This window comes from Poeciliopsis prolifica, unplaced genomic scaffold (assembly GCF_027474105.1).
Source record: "Poeciliopsis prolifica strain line A6 unplaced genomic scaffold, Auburn_PproV2 SCAFFOLD061, whole genome shotgun sequence".
Taxonomy (NCBI): Eukaryota; Metazoa; Chordata; class Actinopteri; order Cyprinodontiformes; family Poeciliidae; genus Poeciliopsis; species Poeciliopsis prolifica.
Window position 1 is genome coordinate 968,079 of NW_026562436.1, and position 15,300 is coordinate 983,378.

Sequence of the window (15,300 nt, forward strand, 5' to 3'; positions counted from 1 at the left end):
CCCAAAACAATTCAACCCACAGCTGACACTTCCATTCAGCCCCTTTACTCTCATGCTCTGAAATAAAATACAGAGCCTATCGCCACCAGGGGGCAGTAGAGGGCAACAGTGCAGTCTGTTCCTTTTCACATCCATTCAGATCCATTTCTGAACAGATCAAATGTTTTCAGCAATTTGATTATTTTTCCCTCCAAACAGAAACACTGAGCTGCTCACATCGCTGGAGGATTCCAGGAAACAACGCTGGTCCTCATGTGAACATGAAGAGAGTTTAGAGCCCAATTCAAGCATGTCAGCAACGGTGAGCCACAGAGGACAAAAAGCCTGCAGCTGTCTGCCCGAGGTCAGCTGCTGACCGGCAGGATGAGCATTTATCTGAGGCGTCGTTTGGAAAACTCCTTTCATGGATGATCTGTGCTGCTGTGAGTTATTCATGTGTTCATTCTGAACTGAACTGGGTCATGAGAAGCAGAGTGACACACTTCCTCTGAGTTAAAGGAGGACGTGTTGAAACGGACAAAGTATTATTTCTGCAGGAAAGTGGAGCAGAGAGAGACAGCTCTGTCCAAACATCAACCGCTGGACATGAAAGATGCCAACAAGCATCACTGATCTCCCTCCAGAACGACGAGGGGCCATGGAAGAGGGGGGGCCATGGAAGAGGGGGGGCCACGGAAGAGGGGGGGCCATGGAAGGCGGGGGGCCCACCTGAGCACAGAGAAGACGCGCGCCATCTTTCCAATGGCACGGATCTTGTTCCTGATCACCTCCTTCCTGGCAGCAGGGGCTCCACCTGAACATAGAGAAAGCTACAAGATGAGTTCTCTCACACACACACACACACCCACCCACACACACACACCCACACACACACACACACACACACATACACACACACACACACACACACACACACATACACACCTACATCTTCTGATCAACTCTGGCCACAAAACTAATCAGCAAATTATTGATAAAATCCTGATTATCCTGCTCTAAACAGTGAACATTTATGACCATCAACAGAAAATGTGGTAAAGTGAAACTAAATCATTTCATTGCAGTTAAATAAAAACCTTTAAGACACAAGTATGAAAATACCAGGCTGCCTTGCTGTTAACATGTTGTGAAGCTGACTGAGAGGTCAGAGGTCAGTCTGAGGTCGTGTTCATCTCCAGATTCGTTTAACGGTGGAAAAGCGCATCTTGCCACGGAGACCCGAAAGGCCTTTCCTCATTGGGCAGAGTGCCGACTAGAAAGTGGGCGGGGCCTGTCACATCACCCAAGGCTGTTTCCCTAGCGACCGCCAACACTTTCACACCTTGATGTCCCGTCCAGCGAGATTAAGAAAATCCCGCTGATCAGAGTCTTGCCAACTTCACACATGTTTGATGCCCTTATTTACATCCTGTCAGTATTGTGATTTGTCAGCTTCTCACCATGCTGATCATTTTACTACATCATCCATTCTGCTATTAATTATTCATAAACTTCTAAGAGCGTTGCGGTGGTGTGAGAGCCGGCGGTGGCAGCAGCAGCCTGAGTTGTTCTGCAGCTGGAAGAGAGGAAGTTGAACAGTTCCACTTCCTCCAGGCTTTCACTTCCTCATCTGGCCTCGCTATATTTGATTAATCAAATTCAGTGTTAAACGCCTGCTGTGTGTCAGCATGGCAGCATGCCAGGCCTTGCACACACACTCTTACCCTCACACGTGTCGTCCTCTTCGGACATCAGCTCGTCGTCGGAGCAGATGTTCAGCACGTTCACCAGCATCTCTGTCACTGTGAAAACACACCAGCAGGTGGCAGTATGTGGTTAAAACTGCAGCAGCATAGGCTGGAAACGTGATCAGTGAAGTCGACGCCTGACGTCAAGACTAATAAAGAATAAAGTGGTTGGAGAAGAACCTTGGGACTATTAGAACAGGTTGGGGTCAAACCTGAGGCGCCAGGCCTGGTCTCAGGTACGTCTGATGCAGCCAGGAACACCTGACCTCATCATGGCAACTAAGAAGACTGCCCGAAAAGTTCAGAGAACAGACTTTGAAAACCAAAAGGATGCCAACATGATTTCATTTGAATGGGCCACTGCATTTAAATGAGTCTGATTAAAGCTCAAACATCTCAGTTATTCTCATCAAGATTTCAGTTGATGTATTTTGAGAATAAAGCACAACTTACAAAGAGGGTTAAATTATTTTAAGTGCTTCTAAAATTGATGTGATTAAATGGGCTGTATTGCGTGTTTTCCAGGCACATATTTCCACTTTATGTCAAAATCAAGTAACTTTATTGGCTGTCATTTGTTATGAAAGTTCTATACATGTCTGTGAGTGGCGGATGTCAGTTAAGTCAAATATGACTTAAATGAAGTGTACTTCATAATCTAACATCTTCAAATTGGGCCTCTGTCTCTTTAAAAACTCCTGCTCTTTCTGAAACTCTGCCTCCAGGAAGTCATCAAAACATTTCTCCTCTATTAACACCACAACGGTTTTAGCAGCGTTGCTGTGAGAAGGAGTTCCTTTAATGAGCTCAGCTGATGCTCAGCTCCACTAGGTCTTTGCTAATTACTGCTGGCTAGTCTGAAGGAGCTGAGTGAGGGAGTCGCTCTGTGAGGTGGAAGCTGCGGCTCAGAAGAGAAGCTTCATCCTGGAAGGCGGGGCTATGTCCACCCAGGTGTTCAGCACAGCTAAATAGTTGCCATAGACATGAAAGAATTTCTCAAACATGACTCAACGAATCAAGGCAAAACTCTTGATAAAACATGATGTAGAGCTCTAAAAAGTTAGTTTCACATAACACTGCTCCTTTAAGACTTTACACATAGGATAAAAAAAAAAAAAAAAAAATTTTGAGCCAGTTCCCTCTGTGGCTTCCTTCAACAGCTGCTCAGAAGAATTTTGGTCTCAATCTGTGTGTGTGTGTGTGTGTGTGTGTGTGTGTGTGTGTGTGTGTGTGTGTGTGTGTGTGTGTGTGTGTGTGTGTGTGTGTGTGTGTGTGTGTGGCAGGGGTCGGCAGGCTGACCTTTCTCCCCAACAAAGGGCAGGGACCAGGTGAAGACGTCCATGAAGTTGGGCAGCCAGTAGGGGTGGGGGGAGCAGTTAAACTGCCGGATGTTCATCACATTGTTCTCATATTTCAGCACCGCAGCTGAGGACAAAACACAAACACGTCAACATCTCCTCGTTCTGTTGCTAGGGACCCAAGGTCTCCAGCCCGTCTCCATGGTTTCCGTCGCGGGCTTCTCCTACCTTTATTATTGTACACATCTAGGTAGTTGGGAGCGGAGAAAATTGTAATTAAAGACGGGAAGCCTGTTGTCTGACTTTTCCTGTACATTCGATACCTGCAGGACAGCGACAGGAGGGGACGTCCCCGGGACATCAGGAGAGGACATTTCAGGATGAAGACAAGCAGTCAGAACATGGACCCACTGCATGGTTACCCAGACTCACCCTGCATCCTGAGCTTCATGAGCCCGTATGACAGACAGCAGGTTGTTGTTCATCAGGAAGTCGCAGACCGCCGGGTAACTGCACAAACAACATGGGGGGGTTACTGCTGCCTCGCCTCCACTCCAACTCGGTTGCCATGACAGTAAAGATGGCTGCTTTAACTAGATGATTACCAGAGACGGTAGCAGTACTAAAATTAGGGATTTAATAAGGTCAAGGCTTTAGGGGGGCCATTGGAGGGGGCTTCTAACCCACTTCTACCACTGCAGGCCTCTGAGGACACACAGCACACTGCATGCAGCTAGCAGTACCAGCAGGAAGCTGCACTGTTGAGATCACAACTATTAATGCAAATCCACTCATCATTGGCAACATTAGAGCAGACTTTTTTGTGATAGATGTGGCATAACATTTCAGATATTTCCGCACCATTTTCAAAATGCTAGAATCAAAGTTGCAAATTCTGTGAAAGCTTTATTTCTGCCATAACCTGGTCTTACTAAAAAGTAGAAACTGCTGCACAAAATGTTCCCAAAAAAGACAGGATTTGAACAGAATGAATGTTTGAAGTGCAAGTGACATTTACAGATACCTTGATACAAATCAGATCCTGTCCTGAGGAGAGGTCAAAGTGCAACAGAGGAATTTCATATTGGTAAATCCTACCGAACATCTCCGACTGGTTTTTACAAAAAAGGCAAATGTTATCCTGTAACGTCACTCATGCTTCCGTCTCACAGGTTCGGCTTTCAAGACACGAACCAGGAAATTCAATTAGAAGGGGACAAACGGGATTGGTCGGAATTCAGTCAAGCTTCAGTGATTGGTCAGAAAGGCACATACAGAAAACTTTGAGGTGATTGGTTAGATTTACGGAAAAGTTGCATTTGAAAATTGCAACTCTGCAAAATTTGTTAATGATGAGAATTTGCATTAATAGTTGCAATTGCAACATTGTAACTTCCTGAAGCGACAGCTAAACTGTATTACTGTAACCATCAGTTACAAGATCACATCAGGGGTCTGAAGTGAATTGGAAATCATCATCTAATGCTCACGTGGTTTATTTTCCATCATCCTGAAAGTGACTCCAGTTTGAAACCCCACCGCCCCTTCCCCGTTCTCTCCTCTCTCTCTGAACCAATAGAGGGCAGAGAGAGAAGCGGCTCAGTCTCCTTTATGACCCATGTTTGGTCTCAACATGCCAGATTCAGTACAAATATTAAGACAGAGAGGAGAATGCTAATATTTGTTTCCGATATTTGTGTGGCGGAGGATTTAACCAGCCGTCACTTATCTGGAGATAAGCCGTTGTTTGGGAGCGCTTTAATCAGACCAGATTAACGGCGTGTCAGGCTGCCAGAGGGCCGTACCTGTAGAAATAAGAGCAGCCTCGTACGCTGTTGTGGGAGAAGTGTTCCTGGGTCTTTTCCGAGCCGTAGTCCTCCCCCGGGTCTGACCACAGCAGGTCACACATGGGCCCGAATGCAGGGGGTTCCTTGAAGCGGTCCAGCTGCACACAAACATTAATTAGACAACAACGCTGATGGTTTTAGTTTCCTTCTTTGGGATATCTTATATTCTTATATACGACCAAGAGCTCTGGTCCCTTCCTCCTGCCAGAACCGGTAGAGCTCAGTCAAGTTTGTTGGCGCCTCACTAACAAAGACTAGTTTTCTAGTTGCTGGCCGTCCCAGAACTTTGATCTAGTTGTCCTTCAGCCACTGTGGAACTGCATTAGAAGTGTTTCCCCCTTCAGTTGTACAACAGGCTGGTTAGGGTGGAGCTACTGGAGTCACACAACTCAGTCCGTTGATTGGGTGACAGAAAAAGTCACAGCTTGCAACAAACAGGAGACGTACTAGTGCGTCATGTTTATCATTGCACTAGCATGACTCAGTGTTAGCCGTTTGAACCCCAAACTGTCTTCCCTGTGACCAGATCGATGCTGATGAGGAATTAATGGGCATTCTTCCTCTTAGCGTTGCCTCAACACTCAGACTACGACTACTGGATCTGACTGGAAAATGAGGAAAGATTTTCTAGACCTGCCCCACGTTGAGCACAAGCCTATTTTGTGCGATTTGATCCATCATAATCTGAGCACACAAAAGATCACATGGAGTTCATCAAGGCTCCATTCTCAGGCTAATCTCCTTTTACTCAGTTTTGACATGCAACTCACAGCCAAGTTTATAGGGCAATGCAGAGTCTCGTTGCTGATGTCACCGCAGGTCTGACTAGATGCTCACTGCAGTTTTCTGGCCGACCTTTAAAAAGACTGACCTGACAATTTCAAATTTGGCCGATATAATTTTTTTTTTTGTCAGAAATGTCACTAAATGTAAAAAAAAAAATAGCTGAGTTGGCAGCAGTGGGGTGGGGTTGACTGACAGACTGTTGGGCCAGTCTGTCAGTCAAACTTCTCACAGCAGACAGAGGACAGTGGATGATTTTTAAATCTCTGCAGAGGAAGATAAGATCAGCTTCACATGCAAGTATGAACCGATCACCAATCTCCCAAAATTAATGAAATCAGAGCAGATTCATTGGTGCACCTTCAGTCGTCCCTACTGTCACAGAGCAGGTCAGGTCTGAACTGCCAAACACTCATCAGGTTATTAGGAGTCCCACAGAAAACCTCAGATGTGCATTCAACGAGACTTGAAACGACCAAAGCCTGTTTGCTTTATATTTCAGCGTTTTCTCACCTTTCGTATGTCGTCCAGGCAGGTGATTTCAGGGCTCAGGCCTCCATGCACGCAGAGGAACTGCTGGTTGAGGAGCGCGGCCAGAGGCAGGCAGTCGAACGCCTCCATGCATGCATCATAAACCTGCTCAGAGTACTTTATCTTACCTGCAGGACACAGACACACACACTGAGCACACGGCGCTGCCGCCCTGAGGATCCAGCCGTTCACTGTGGAAGCCAAGCGGCCGGACTTACACTCCTGCTTGAAGGTGAAGTACTCTGTGAGATGTCGGCACTCGTGGTTCCCTCTGAGGAGGAACAGAGTTTCGGGGTAGTTGATCTTCAAAGCCCACAGGTACAGCACACACTGCAGACACACATGGGAAGAGACGGTTGGTCCAACAAGATAACAAGTTGCTGACTTTCTGCTCCAGCTCCCACTCTGTCTGGATCACTTTGTGGAAATTTCTGACAACTTCTCTTTTCTGTTCAGTTTTAAAATAATAATAATAATAATAATAATACAGCAGAGCTGAAGAGACGTTTCCACGGTGAAGATCCATCTGCTCATTCACCTCCTTCTAATCACTTCAGTAATCAATAAACGGTGAAATCAGATCTACATGGGACTCCTCCTCACTGGAAACAGACCAAATGACAACCATCCATAAAAAAACCAAATGGACCAGAAGTTCAGAAATACTTCAGCTCAAATGGAAATCAAACTAATTTCATCCAAATATCTTCAAGTAAGTCGCCATGGATGGTGATGCTGCGGGCCAGAAGGATCTCCTACAGGCAGTCTTGCAACCAATCAGAAGAGCCCACCGAGTGGACAATTTAAATCAATTCATGATGTGTTTCAGCAGCAACATGAAATACTGAAATAATTAGATCCAGTTTTTAAAATGAAATTAATACATTTCATTGAGGCCCAAATAATTAAATCTATTTTCAATACATTATTGAGGTTATATTTACTAAATTTTATAATATTTTAATATTTTTAAATATTTATTGATTTGAATAAATATTTGAGCATTTATAAAAATTAAATATTCAGATCTATTTATTTCATAGGTTATTTTTTTTGTGTAGTTCGTAGAGAAGAGGATTAGAGTAAATGCGCAAAAAAAAAAAAAAAAATTCTGAGACCAAAAGTCAGAATTTCAATATTCAATTCAAAAACACTTTCTTGACCCAAAAGGAAAAATTAAAGTACAAATTTTTAGAATAAATTCTGAATTCTTTTTTTTTTCTCCCAGTAATCCAAATAATCTTCTGTATATTTGATCCTCCTGAATCTCCATAATGAAGGAGATAAGGGGATGTGATTCTCTCCCAGTAGGAAGAATGGAAGCCATTACTGTACAACTGTAGCTCTAACCCGGCAGAAGAAAACTGAAGAAGTATTTCAAAGTACCAGTCAGACCAGAACAGAGCTGATCTGACCTGTAGTCTAACCAGAGTTTGACAATCTGCACAGGAAGACCAGAACAGAACGGACCAGCCTGAAGCACTAATAAGCATTTGTAACCGTTTCCAGGATAACACCGGATCAGGAGGGACAGAATCATTAACCGGTGCAGGGATTCAGCCGATGTGATCATTGATCAGCAGCCAGGCTCTGCAGAAAACTCCCACGGGAGCAACTGGAGATCAACATCCTGTCTACATGACGACTGGAAATACTGGAGGGCTGATCAGCGGCCGAACAAAGCAGTCAGAACGCAAACATGCTGCCTCAAACCACCTGCTTCATCTCAATCTGTTCTCACACGCAGTCAAATCAGACAGGCTGGGAAAGGTGGCAGACGCAGCAGGAAGGCTGCGGCGGACTGGACGTGGACTTTCGGGTGGTTTTAGAGAAGGCGGAAGCAGAATGGTGAGGCCCAGACGGTTCGGTTCAGACGTCACAGACGGTTCTCTGCCCAAACAAACCAGGATAAGACAGCAGGTACCATCAGATCAAACACAATGACCAGAGAGATGGGATGGAAGAAACCCCGCTCCACTCATCTTTTGAACACTACTCTGGAGTTCTGAATGTTCAAGGCTTATCGGACCGATCCGCACGCCAGAACTGAGACCCACATCTCTCTGTCTCCACTTCAGTCTGCCTCAGTCTATAGAAAATCAAATCACAGCAACATGTACCAAAACAGTCTTGCCTTTGCCAAAATGGACATTTTTCTGACTTTTTAGACCTTATTGTCCAGGAACTTTGTTCTTATACTCTAATTAACTAATCTATTACTAAACTAGTTCATTGTTTGAACAACTGATTCATCCAATTAATCATTTGAACTCTAATTGACACTTTTCTTCATCCTTTTAGATTCTATGATAGAAATTAACCTATCAACTGATTACCTATCAGAAACTTACATTTCTGATAGTACTAAAGTAGATATAATTTCTGCTTCACTTCTGACCAGCACTGTTATTTTGCTTTCTCTGTATCAGCTCCTCAATTTCTCCTGTATCTCCCAAATAAACATCAACCCTGCAGCAGAATGGAAGCAGCTGAAGGCCTTATGTTTCTCCACATAACTGCTCTGTCCTTTGCTTGCAAGGCTAGTAGCTCTAAGCTAGTCTACAGTTAATTTTCTCATGTTAGAAGCAGCATTCAGCTTCTATTCTCCACATATCTGGAACAAACTTCCAGAAAACTGCAGAACAGATGGAACACTGAGTTTCTTTAATTCAAAGTTAAAAACCCCACATGCTAGAGTTCTTTTGAACCATAATAACTGGAACGTTGATCAACATATTTGATGATTCTGATAATAGCACTCCTCTGAAAGTAATGTTTGGTATTGGTTTCTCACTTGTTGACTTGATGTTGTTTCTATGACTTTTGGTTTTTATAATGTAAATCACTTTGAGCTGCCTTGCTGTTGAAATGTGCAGTGCAAATAAACTTGACGGTTTCAAATCCAGCTACGCTCACACAGCAGGTCTTGATGCTCAAATCTGACTTTTTGATGAATGATTTAATTCCCATATGTGCAGAAGAAGGTTGACGTCACACAGCAGTGCTCTGCTTATCACAGTAGTAATGGCCATCCAGGGATAGATTTAGAATTATTCAGCAACAGGAAGATGAAGTAAGCACAACTAATAGCAACAGAGCATAAATCCCGACTCCTGTAGGGAAGACTGTTTGGGTGTGAAGTTGAAGCCAGGAGTGATGGGATGATAATAATAATAAAATAACTTATGACAGAAGTTCATAACTGTAATTTTCAGGTCTTGATTTACCACATCTGGCTTCCCCTAGATCAGATTTATGATGCAATGACAGAAGTCAGACAAAATGCAACAATACGGTTCAGATGGTGAACACTTTGAAAACAATTGGATCTGTATCCAACAGATCTGATTTTTGGGGGAGTGAAAACAAATGAGAATCGGATGGTTCTGATTTGGGTCGTTGTTGATCTACTGTGTGAATGTAGTCTTCATGTGTGAACGACACACAAAGGGGAGGAAAAAAATACTGATGAACAATCTATCATTTATTTGGCTCAGACACAAGAGAAAAACCCTGTGTAGCTATAATTAGCTCCCTGCTGTAGCTAGCTATAGCAGGAAGACCGTTTGGAACGAGGAGTTAATGGTTACCTTTGTTGGTGATTTAATTCATGCAATCAGAGGAAATCATCAGGGTTTGTTCAAAGAATATTTTAAATCTGTCAAACCAAAAATTCCAAAGTTTTGACACCATGTGTATTTTTATAGGCAGATGACAGGGCAGTGGTCAAGCTGACCGAGTGATCTGGATGACAAGTCGGTCTGAATTCTAACTGCGTCTCCATTAAAGGAGCACAGAAAGCAGCAGCTGTTTAATGAGCTCTGGGCTCCTGGAAGTCAGCTGTAGAAAGGCTGCCAGCCAGAAAACACACAGTCCACTCCTCAGCTCAGAACCCTCAGACAGTCGGAGAGGGAGGCGTTGGCAGGCTTGTGTTTAACCAAGTGTGTTTGTATGGGCGGGGCTCTGAGTTTGGCAGTCAGGGGTGTGAAACGACTAACAAAGCACCTTTCATTTCCTACACTATTTAAAGCTGTGAAGGATCACTTGTTGCATCCTCGTGTAACGCCTCTAATTATGGAACAGTTCTTTGTGTCTGTAGCTTTATTTACTGAAACAGACAAAACTCCACTTTTCAATGACTAGAAGAAGGTTAAACGGGATTTTTTTTAGATTTACATTATGTTATGATATTATTCCCTCATCAAAAACATACCTGGAGTGTTGCTTTGATTCTTTCAAAGCAATACAGAGGCCCATGTTTGAGAAATCCTTTAATCTCCATGGCAACTATTCAGCTGTACACAATGCCTGGGTGGACATAGCTCCGCCTACGAGGACGAAGCCCCTCCTAAGAGCTGCAAGTTCTAAGTTTCCTAGATACCACCTCACAGAGCAGTCCTCCCCCACCACTCTACCATTCAGTTCCTTCAGACTAGCCAGCAGCAATTAGCAAACACCTGATGAGCTCATCATTGGAGCTACTTCTCAGTGAAACACAAGTAAAAACGTTGTTAACAGAGGAGCCATGTTGTGATGACTTCCTGAAGGCGGAGTGTCAGAAAGAATAGGAGTTTTTAAAGAGACAGAGGCCCAATTTTAAGGTGTTAAATATTGTCAAATTTCTTTTAAATTATATTTAATACACACAGCATTTTTATAACAGTTGAAGGTAACATAGTTACTTGATTGTGCTATAAACTGACACTATGTCCCTGGGACAGACACGATACCGGCCCTTTAAATGAGACGGATGAAATGAATTGATGAAGAAAAAGCTGAGATCTGTGGATGATTTCCAATTTATATTTTCTGGAAAGTACCTATGAGCCAATCCAGATTGATTCCCTTTAAGATCTATAATTTTACACCAACTAGTTTCCCATGCACCTCTGGCAGGAGGCAGGAAGTGGAGCCCTGGGCAGTCCTACCTCGATACTGAAGTATCCTCGGTCCACATAGTCTCCGAGGAACAGATAGCGGGTGTTGCTGGGTGAGCCGCCCACCTCGAAAAGCTTCATCAGGTCAAAGAACTGGCCGTGGACGTCCCCACACACTGGACACACACACACACACACACACACAGCTGGGTTCAGCTTCTCCAAACATATAGAAAACTCGGCATCAGCTCTCAAGTGAAAACCCGTGGAATCCAGGAGGACTATTTCTATGATTTGGTATTTTGCTGTCAAATGGAAAATGGGAGACAAAACATTTACTTGGAATATTTCCTATTTTGTTTAAGTCATAAATACATTGCAAAGGTTTCAGACAGATCCATGTTGGTGTGTGTATGACAGAAACAAAGTGGAGTGTGTCTGAACAAACTGGAAGCTGCAGCCAGGCAAGGTGGGATCATTTGCATATCAGAGATCAGTGTCTACTGGCTGAAGGAAAGGTGTAGAGTTACATCAAAGGCTTTTATTATTTCCATGAAAAAAAACAAAAAACTGGTTGGATCCTTGTTTCAACAACTAACTCCAGACAGATAGATGTTTGGTTATTATACTGAGATCAAGTTTAATATGTCTACATTATTTGCAAAAAAGGTGGAAGACTTCAAGGAATATGCTTAGTGCAGAAAGCCTGAGCTCCAAGAAGGTGACACTATATTTAAATTACTAAATTTAAATGATTACTTCATTTATTCAATAAGGGGAAGAGCCTATCTGTGTCTTTGCTGCAGCAGGACCCGTCCAGAAAACTGCATAACAGCTGAAACAGTAAGACCCTTTAAATCAAGGATAAAGTCCAGCTGTTTAGCATTGCTTTGGTTGAAAGCAAATAAAACCTTGACCAGCTTATGTCAATTAGGTTTTATTTAAGATTAAAGTTCTGAATTAATTAGTAAAATTTAGGCTTAGGGAAAATGTCTGGGTTATGCATTAATGCAGTTACTAAAGTGAATGGAAAGACCAAATGGGAGTAGAAATAAAACAAATTTGTTCACCACCAACAGATCTAGTTTTCAGGGCGTTCATAGATACAGAGAATGCAGGCTGGTGTACCTGTGATGGGCGCCTCCACTTCCAGCATGCATTTCTCCTGGCGCAGGATGCTGGCTCCCTCGTTGATGATCCGCAGGGCTGCTTCCTCCTCCAGCCGGCCCTCCTTCACCAGATGGGCCTTCAGCGTCTCCAGGTTGGGCTTCCCTTCCTTCCCATCCGCACACAGATCTTTGACCGACAGGCGTGTACCGGGAGGATATGGCACCGCTGCAAACATAGTGGGGGAGAAAGGCAGGGGGGTGAGGCTCTGACGTCAACGATACAAACACACTGATAAACCCAGGGTTCACTGTGAGGACAGGACATGAGCAATGGAGCGGTTCCTGCTCAGATGCTTTACCTTACAGAGGCAGGAAGAGCTCTTACCCAAACTGAGACCCCAAGCTGAGGCAGAAAACACGTTATTTTCTGGATGGATTTCAATGAAACATCTCAAAGCTTATCACATATCAAATGGCTCTTTATAAATTTTGCTTCACTCAAGAAGTTATTTCGATGGAACTGTTCTGTGAAACGCCTGATGCCAAGGCAGCTCCGTCCTCTGAATGAGTGGGTTCTGCTCGAGGATGCAGCTCTTTAGAAATGCTTTGAAAACAGAGCTGCAGCAGGAAGTATCCTCCACAAGGACACAGAGACAAAGCACCTGAATGCCACAAAGATGCTTTCAGCACGGCAGCTGCCACAACTTCAGATCCTCACCCATTCTTGCTCAAGCTCCATGAGGAATGAGGAAAATGGCTTCATCGTACTATGGAGCATCATTTCTCCATCGGGGGTTAGCTTCCTTCATCTAATGATGCCACAACACTCCTGAACACATCTCTTCAGACCACATGTACTCTGGTTTACTTTACTGCTTGGAGGTTGGCTCAGACTCGTCCGAGTCTATTTTTACCACCACACACTCGCCGTCGCACAGTAGAACGCTCACAGGAAAACGGTCAGAATAAAGAATTGTCCCAGAAATTCATGTTTTTTGAGTCCATTTTTTAAGTAGTATACTGCTATCGGCATAATAACACAGGTTTGTTCTCTCAAAGAATAAGGGAGCATTATTTTGTACACAACACTGGAACTGGAAGACATTTTAAATATGCAAAACAACCAAAAACAAATAAAATGGAAATAAAGCCAAACATAACTAAAACTAAAATGGATTATTATGGCTCTGACCAAAATTGGCCTTCAAAAAATATTAGAATGGAGATTTTTGAGCTCATTTTAATTTATCATGACAGTGGCAGGCTGTGGAACAGTTTTATATGCAACACCAAGCTGATAAGGTTGAGAGTCGGCTCAACCAGTTGCCTTTATAGTTGCTTTTTTTTGGTCTTAATGTTACAAACTACCAAAGTGGTGAGATAAGACGTAACAAAAGACATCTGTTTAACTCACAAAGTCCCTGATATTCTTCCAGCATTTTCAATCAACACACACGGGTATATCGAACAACATTTTGAGAACTTTGTCTTCAAACATCAAGGAGTTAAATAGACCAAAGGAACAAGTGTTACAATCTCCCTTAATCCACGTTGAACTCTGAGCTGTTATTACCGTTCAACAACTTTATGCTACATTGGGATTATCCTCAGCATTTGCATTTTACCCCAAACATAAAGCAACAGTTCTTATTTCAAACCTTCTGTACCTTAACTTTTGTACGAAAGCTGCACTGTTAGATCAGAGAAGGAGGACGGGTGAAGAGTTGCTTTTCTTTTCATCCTGTGTGTTTTTTTTTTCTTTTTACCACTTCGGGTCACATCACTCAGCTTTCAGACAGAAAGCTAATGCCTTGTTCAAACGACAAGATTTGGAAAATGCTGGCTGATTTTCCAAACCTGAGAGTTTCCACATGACGACGTCTTTCTGAGCGGACTAGAACACTAACACACCACACATGGCAGGAATCTCTCAGGATGATCAGAAGGAGAAAATGGCGACAAAAATCTTATAGCGTAAACTAAAATGACTTCACCTAACCGGTTTGGTTTGTCATTCGTTTCTTCTACCCAATTTTGTTCCAAAGGCACATTTCTCTTCAACTCCATCCCCCCACACTCACCCTTCAGTCACCACCTTATTTCCCATGAGCATCCATTCAGTCTGATCATTTCATTCTGATTACATCATTTCAGAGTGTCTTCTCTCCGTTTCAGGTAGAACAAAGTTCAGCGATGTTTAAGTGTGAACCAGGAATGCCTGTGCAGGCCATAAAGTGGCTGCTGCTGTACTTTGTCGGTCTGTTGGAAGTCATTGTGGTGTTCAGACCTTTTCATAGAGCTGTAATCAAGTCAATGAGCTACGGCGGCAAGCTGAGGCTTGACCAGACACTCTGGCAGTGTGGCGCGGCGCAGCCCAGCCCCAGAGGAAATACCAAGCAGCTCGATTCCTGGAAAATACCAGTTTCACAGACAAATCTGTCAGATCACATGGAGGAGGCAGCGGCAAAGCTAAAAGATCTTATTTCTTCTGAAGCAGCCTTTTATTGGTACAGTGCCAGTAGAGCAGACTGTTTATTGGACCCCTGACTGTAAACATACCACACCTCATCTCAGTAACCAAGTGCCCAATGTTGCTTTTAGAACATCGCCTCCTTCAGAACACAATGAAGGCATTCGTCACACTTGAGCGTGGGAACTGAACTTCAACTAAAACAGAGTTAATGGCAGCAGCCCATACCACTAACCCTCCTCCACTCTGCAGAGCTGTGTGCTCCCTGCACAGATTTGGCAGGTGAACACAATAATCTGCACTGCCTCGAGCAGTGTGTGAAAATCCTAAAAACTGGTGTGTGTGTGTGACAGCACACCAGCAACAGCTACTGGCTTTATTCAAGACGTTCCTGATACTTGATTTAATGGGATGTCCGTCATCTCAACAATTCTGGAAATACAAAGAGTAAAACTGAACAGAATACTGCGATCATCATGTTTCACTGGCTGCTCATGAAAATATCCCGCAGCTTCCAGGGTGGAGCGCTACACAGAGGTCACAGTAAATAACATGAACTCTAGTGAACAGCAATACGATTCCTGATAAATATACTGATAAACCTGTGGACTATGGGACTTTGCTTTGGTAAAAAAGTACAAGTTTTAGTTCAACGTTG

The 15,300-nt window shown here is 43.5% G+C and overlaps 1 protein-coding gene across 3 annotated transcripts in view; it reads right to left on the minus strand.

Annotated features, from left to right (window-relative positions):
• Positions 1 to 15,300, minus strand: part of ppp3ccb (protein phosphatase 3, catalytic subunit, gamma isozyme, b) — a 31,593-nt gene that overhangs the window by 5,042 nt on the left and 11,251 nt on the right. For all 3 annotated transcript variants that reach the window (XM_055060556.1, XM_055060555.1, XM_055060554.1), the window contains exons 2-11: positions 12,192 to 12,398; positions 11,115 to 11,239; positions 6,405 to 6,516; positions 6,169 to 6,314; positions 4,831 to 4,970; positions 3,458 to 3,535; positions 3,254 to 3,348; positions 3,027 to 3,152; positions 1,704 to 1,781; positions 709 to 793 (exon numbers count right to left, since the gene is read on the minus strand). In XM_055060556.1, coding sequence (XP_054916531.1) covers positions 709 to 793; positions 1,704 to 1,781; positions 3,027 to 3,152; positions 3,254 to 3,348; positions 3,458 to 3,535; positions 4,831 to 4,970; positions 6,169 to 6,314; positions 6,405 to 6,516; positions 11,115 to 11,239; positions 12,192 to 12,398 — 1,192 coding nt within the window. The remainder of the gene's footprint in view (positions 1 to 708; positions 794 to 1,703; positions 1,782 to 3,026; positions 3,153 to 3,253; positions 3,349 to 3,457; positions 3,536 to 4,830; positions 4,971 to 6,168; positions 6,315 to 6,404; positions 6,517 to 11,114; positions 11,240 to 12,191; positions 12,399 to 15,300) is intronic.